The sequence below is a fragment of the Asparagus officinalis genome, chromosome 7, assembly GCF_001876935.1.
Source record: "Asparagus officinalis chromosome 7, Aspof.V1, whole genome shotgun sequence".
NCBI classification, from domain to species: Eukaryota; Viridiplantae; Streptophyta; class Magnoliopsida; order Asparagales; family Asparagaceae; genus Asparagus; species Asparagus officinalis.
The window spans coordinates 112826561-112833247 of NC_033800.1; the positions used below are offsets into that span (position 1 = coordinate 112826561).

At 40.4% G+C, this 6687-nt stretch overlaps 1 protein-coding gene across 1 annotated transcript; it reads right to left on the minus strand.

Moving 5' to 3' along the window:
- On the minus strand, nt 2674-3252 carry LOC109847651 (putative ripening-related protein 1). Its single transcript, XM_020416881.1, has one exon. It carries the CDS (start codon nt 3250-3252, stop codon nt 2674-2676), a length of 579 nt encoding a protein of 192 aa, XP_020272470.1.

Consider the following 6687-nt stretch of genomic DNA (forward strand, 5'->3'; position numbering starts at 1 on the left):
ATCATTAAGAAATGTGGAAAAAACGTACAAAATCAGCACTATAGGAAAACCCTCGGGTCGGTCAACCAATCGCATAAGACTGGTCGACCGATCTTGTGTACATTACAGGGTTTGAAAACCCTACTCAAGTCGGTCGATCGATGCACTCTTATCGATCGACCGATGGAGGTAGACCGATCGACCGATAGAGGAGCACCGGTCGACCGAAAGCGGATACGGGATGAAGTTGGTTTCCTAGCCTATTTTGGATTGGGTTTTGATATAAATAGAAACACGTCTTTCTAGGATTTTGTTCTAGAGATTAATAGAGAATTAGCATTGTTTTGAGCAGTTTTGTAAGGGAGATTATTGTGAGGGAGTGTGAGATCATTGCTTAGGTTATTTTGAGAGTTATTTGAGAGATTGTAATCCGTTGTTTCTCCTCTATATAGTAAAATCTCCCCATCCTCTCCCCGTGGACGTAGGCAATTTGCTGAACCACGTAAATCTATGTGTTTTGCACTCGTCTTTGGTTCTTCTCTCATCGCTCACCGACTCAGTTGGTTTGTGAGCACGCTTCCGCACAGCGCGCAACACTAACATGCAACACTTTTACTAAAATGACCTTTATTTTTAGTGCATAAAGTTTCAAACAAATGCCTTGGTTTATGTTTATACGTACACAAAACCTTCCACAATGCAATGTTGCAATGTTGGTCTTTGCCTCCTTGAGTCTATTTCCGATGTTTCTTTGCGTCCTTTTCTTTGTCTGTTGTCTTTTTTAGCTTAGCTGAATGTGCGTGTTTTGTTCGACTATATTGCACAACATAAAATAGCGAGTTGTTTAGTGTGTTTTTTTTTGACATTGCAATGTACCAGTCATGTATACTTTTTGATGCTGACCAGTCATGTATACTTTTTGAAGCAAAGGAGTTGGCCGACCAATCCCGGCAGCTCTGCGTGTGCACGTTTGTGCATGATGCTAACCGGTCGACCGATGGTATACTTCGGTCGGCCGATATGATGTTGATTTGGGTATTTATGTTTTGCTACATTTGTATGTTCGCACGCACGAAGCACGAGTCGCACATGATGTTGATTTGGGTATTTATGTTTTGCTACATTTGTATGTTCGCACGCACGAAGCACGAGTCGCACGTGCGTGTCCATGTGGAGTATGATTTGGGTTCGAGTACACATAGACCTTCGGGACCAGGTAACCTCAGGTTTCGTTTTTGCCACGACTAGAAGATGACTAAATAGAGTAGTATATGTCGATCCGCATGGTGGTGCGATGAGGCTAGTTAGCCGTTTATCTCGATGCGTGATGCGATGAGGCTAGTTAGACCATGCGATGAAACTAGTGATCCGTCTATGTCGATCCGCATGGTGATACGATGAGACTAGTGAGCTGTATATGTCGATCCGCACGATGATGCGATGAGTAATAGGATTTTATAAACAATATAAATGTTTAAGTTTTCTTTCTTGCTTTTCTTTGATAGGGAGGATCTGTCAATTGCAGCAGTATAAAAGGCAACAGGAAACATAAAACAGCTTCTTGTTCAGAAGAATCTTCGAGATTATATTGTGTAGGGTTTTCGAGATAATTGTATTTTTTTTTGGGTCTGCTATGTTTTCCGGACAATGCAATGTGCTCGTCCGGTAAACTTTTTGAAATCTCTATCTCCATATACTAATTGAAAAAAGAGAATCATGATTCACAAATCAAAGCTTGAAATGAAAATTTAATCCTAATTCAGACCACCAAATGTCTCTAGCTCTAGCAAACTGTAATCAAGAAATTGCAAAGGTAATTAACTCGGAAAGCTCAGAGCATATTATACATCATATACGCTCAATTCAGGGAGGGGACTTCAAATTGTCAAATTTATCCCATATATTCATCCTGAAAATGTAAACTATTAGCATACACTAGGCAACAGTACCACACAATATAGATTTATCATCATGTTTAGTTTCCACAACAACAAATAGCTTTGAGCCTCAAATGACCTTTATTTTTAGTGCATAAAGTTTCAAACAAATGCCTTGATTTATGTTTTAAAGGTACACAAAACCTTCCACAATCCAATGTTGCAACGTTGGTCTTTGCCTCCTTGAGTCTATTTCCGATGTTTCTTTGCGTCCTTTTCTTTGTCTGTTGTCTTTTTTAGCTTAGCTGAATGTGCGTGTTTTGTTCGACTATATTGCACAACATAAAATAGCGAGTTGTTTAGTGTGTTTTTTTGACATTGCAATGTACCAGTCATGTATACTTTTTGAGGTCTCCATATCTTATATGCGTATACTTTTAATGAAAAAACAGAATTAATCATGATTTACAAATCAAAACTTGGAAAGTAAATTTAATCCTAATTCCCATCACTAAATGCCTCTAGTACTAGTAAATTGTAATCAAGAAATTGCAAGTTAATTAACTCGGAACGATTTGCGCATATTAATATATATATATATACACACACTTACTCAATTTCAGAAACAAGCATCAGATTCTAAAATTTATCCCATATATTCATCCTAGAAATGAAAACTACTAGCATACACTAAGTAACAGTACCGCACAATAAAGATAACAATGCCACACAATATAGATTTAGCACCATGTTTAGTTGCCGCAATAACAAACAGCCTTGAGCCTCAAATACCGATTGGTAAACGCACAAATATTGTTCAGGCATCAGACCAGGTAATGTCGTAGTCCCCCACTTGAGACTCCGGTATATCCAACGCCTTCCACACCGCTGGGGATGCATCTACTATATTATTGGGGCATGGCGGTTGGAAGTCATGATCAGCATCGCAGCCGTGCACAGAATCGCACTCATCCACCACTTTGGCTCTCACCGACTTACCATTAGCGTTGATGTTGATGTAGTTCAAGCATCGGCTTCCTCCATTGTACCAGCCAGTTGATAATGCAACCACCTTTTCACTGTCGCTGTGGTATTTGTTGTCGCACTCAGACGGGCCTCCTCCATCACCACCCTTGGCAAAGCTGTTGATGGTCATTGTCGCACGGGTGTTGCTCGTGATTGGAGGAGAGCAGCGGTACTGAGGGTACATCTTACCTGCTTTGCAGCAGTCAGAGTCATTCTCTGTGTTGCAGTGGCCGGTCTTCCCTCGCAAATGCCCACTGGCATGGTAGGATCCGACCATGAATCGATGCGAGGCTACGAGACTTAGGCTTGAGAGCGCTGCGAGCAGAACAAAAGCCATTATTGCTAATTGAGGAAATCTAGCAGTTGCCATCTTGCTACAGGTAAATGTTTCTGAAGTTCGTTGTGGTCTTTCCAATTTGAGCGCGTAGGGTTTTATAGCGTTGGAATAACTGGAGGGGTAACGTTCAGAATGATGGCGTACGTTAGGCTTCTTGGCTAGCAAAGTTAACCACACGGCCATTTATCCACTTAGTTTGTTGTTTATCATCAGACTGCTTGCTTTGACCCTTCCCTCTCTCATTATAGGCTAGATCACACTATAGCATTTTGCCGTAAACTTTCAAAATCACACTAAATCCCTAGTAACTTTTCTGTTTTACAAAAACCCCCGACAAGTTTCTATATTTTACAGGTAACTCCCATAAATTAAAACAAAAAAACAACACAAAAAGGCATTTTGAAACTTAATTACTAGGGGGTTTAGTGCAATTTAACCAAAAGATATTGGACCTTTTCTGCAAAAGTTATTGAGGGTTTAGTGCGATTTTGAAAATTCGTAGGGGTTTATAGCAAAACACTGAAAGTTCATGGGGGTTTTGTGTAATTTACCCATCTCATTATTTATTTTAGAATTTCAGATGAATTTGCCAAACAACCAACACTAGCGGACAACCATATATTTGAAGAGATTTAATGAGTATGAAATCTGTCATACACAACGATGTGTGACACTATCAATCAAGTTGTTACGTACAATCAATCTGGAACGATATAATTATGTGCTTAACTTTTGACAATCCGCTTCCATATTTAATGGGAACTATTTAATGGGAACCAGTATAATGCACGTGCTTTTTGACGATATGTTGTCAGAACAAGCTCATCGTGAGACCGTCGAACCAATTATTGAAGTTGGTTCCTCTGCCGGTATGAATTTTTTCCTTTTGTAAAAGTTGTTCACTTATCGGTTTTACTTAACCGTAAGGGAGTCATACTTGTAGGACCAGTCGTTAAGACTGATGCAACTACTATTGTTGGGATATCTGGCGATCCTGAGGGTCTTGATTTCTTGCTGTTGGCAGGAACTATCATAGAAGCTCAGTCGTCAGTTGCTCAACTCAGCTCATAATCCCTGTGACCGGAGCGACTGCTATAACTGTGGGGATTACTCCTATTGAGGAGGCCGTGAGACCAACTAACGAGGTTGGTACATCAACGGTTATGACATCGGCGACGATCTTTAAAGTTCGAGAGGTCGTGCAGGCAGAACCAAGTGCGGGACATCAACTTGAGAAAACATCACTTGATTTTGTTAAATTTTATGCCGATACTGATTTAGAACTTTGGCTAAGGTTTCAAAGATATTTATATCTTCTTTTCTTTGTAGGGTCATCTACTCAGCTTAATGATATTGTCAGGGCTTTGCTATCTGACAATGATCCGGATCAAGCCCTGCTTTGCATGGAGGTCATCTCTCTCTTCTTCTTTGTGAATACGATGATTGATAAACTTCTCATTAGGGGACTTTCCTTCCATCAGTTTAGGCCAGCGTTGGCCGTCAAAATAAGTGCCATAGAGAAAGCGAGATCTCTTGATCTGGCGCAAGCTATAGCTGAAGATTTGGACCGGCTGGAGCGCAAATTCCAACGGTTACAAGAGTTGAAAACTGATAGTACTTTATCATACATAGCCTCCCGGATGGAGTCTCGTCTACAAATATGGCGTGATGCTCGAGCCTCCGCTGGACTGGAAATTCAATCGTAACAAAATCGGGTGAATCAAATGAAAGTTGCCCTTGCTGAGAAACAAAACTCTTTGTGTCAACTTATGTCCTCTATCATGTCGAGCGAGGCCAAAATAGAGCGGCTTAAGGAGGAACTCAAAGCGGAGGAGGATGCCTTGGTGATCTTGGAGATGACAAAGGTTGGCCTAGAGCGTTCACAGGTTGTGATGTCCAGGAAGTTGGAGCTCTCGGAACAGAAGCTAGCCTAGATGAAGGCGGAGGCTGCACGGATATTGGCTGCTGATGAGGACTCCATGAAGACCACACTGCAGAACGAGCTCGAGCAAGCTTATACTGTAGAGTTGTCTAAGTAAGAGCAACAAGTTCTTAGCCATAAGCTTCATGTAGATTGATTGTGACTTTTGTATCTGCAAACTTAATTTTCATTAATAGAAGATATTTCTTTTTTCGTTCATTATACCTCTTTTATTATTATGTCCTATTCTGTTTGGAATAATCAACCATAATACTTATAGGATTTTATAGGATCAACTAGTTATATAAGTAATCAAGAATATATGAATATTTTCTCCTTCGAGAGAAAAAAATCCCAAATCTCCGCCGCTGTCCATAACCTCGTGGCCTCGATCGCGCCGTCGTGGCCTCGATCGGTGGGGTTGCCGGAGGAGACGCAGTGCGTCAATCCGTTCTCCGGTGATAGCCCATCCGTGGCCTGTGCAATCTGGCTTAAAGTTGGCGATCCATCAGATCGAGGAACGGGCTCCTGGAGGTAAGGCGGTGGGGAACGGACGTCGGCGACGTCGGCTGATCGTTGGCAGAGGCGTGGTGATCTGGCGGAGGTAGGGAGGGCCAACGAGAGACATTTTAGGATTAGGGATTTTTTTTCAAGGGTTTTAGAAATTTGGAGGGGATTTACAAATTTGAAGCCGCGAAAACTAACAATAATTTTCTTTTTTCGTCTAGGAAGCTGTTCCAGACGGAAATTTTCATCTAGAATAACGGGGACCACAAATAATTAAAAAATAAATAAATTCCGTCTAGAATACTATTCTAGACGAAAATTCCGTCTAGAATGTAGCATTATAGACGGAATATCCTAGACGAAATTTTTTCGTCTAGAATGTCTCATTTTAGACAGAAAAAATTCCGTCTAGAATGCACAAATTTCTACTAGTGTTTGCCGAACCACGTAAATCTATGTGTTTTGCACTCATCTTTGGTTCTTCTCTCATCGTTCACTGACTCGGTTGGTTTGCGAGCACGCTTCCGCACAACGCGCAACACTAACACGCAACACTTTTACTGAAATGACCTTTATTTTTAGAGCATAAAGTTTCAAACAAATGCCTTGGTTTATGTTTATAGGTACACAAAACCTTCCACAATGCAATGTTGCAACGTTGGTCTTTGCCTCCTTGAGTCTATTTCCGATGTTTCTTTGCGTCCTTTTCTTTCCGTCCTTTTCTTTGCCTATATATTGTCTTTTTTAGCTTAGCTGAATGTGCGTGTTTTGTTCTACTATATTACACAACATAAAATAGCGAGTTGTTTAGTGTGTTTTTTTGACATTGCAATGTACCAGTCATGTATACTTTTTGACGTCTCCATATCTTATATGCGTATACTTTTAATGAAAAAACAGAATTAATCATGATTTACAAATCAAAACTTGGAAAGTAAATGTAATCCTAATTCCCATCACTAAATGCCTCGAGTACTAGTAAATTGTAATCAAGAAATTGCAAGTTAATTAACTCGGAACGATTTGCGCATATTAATATA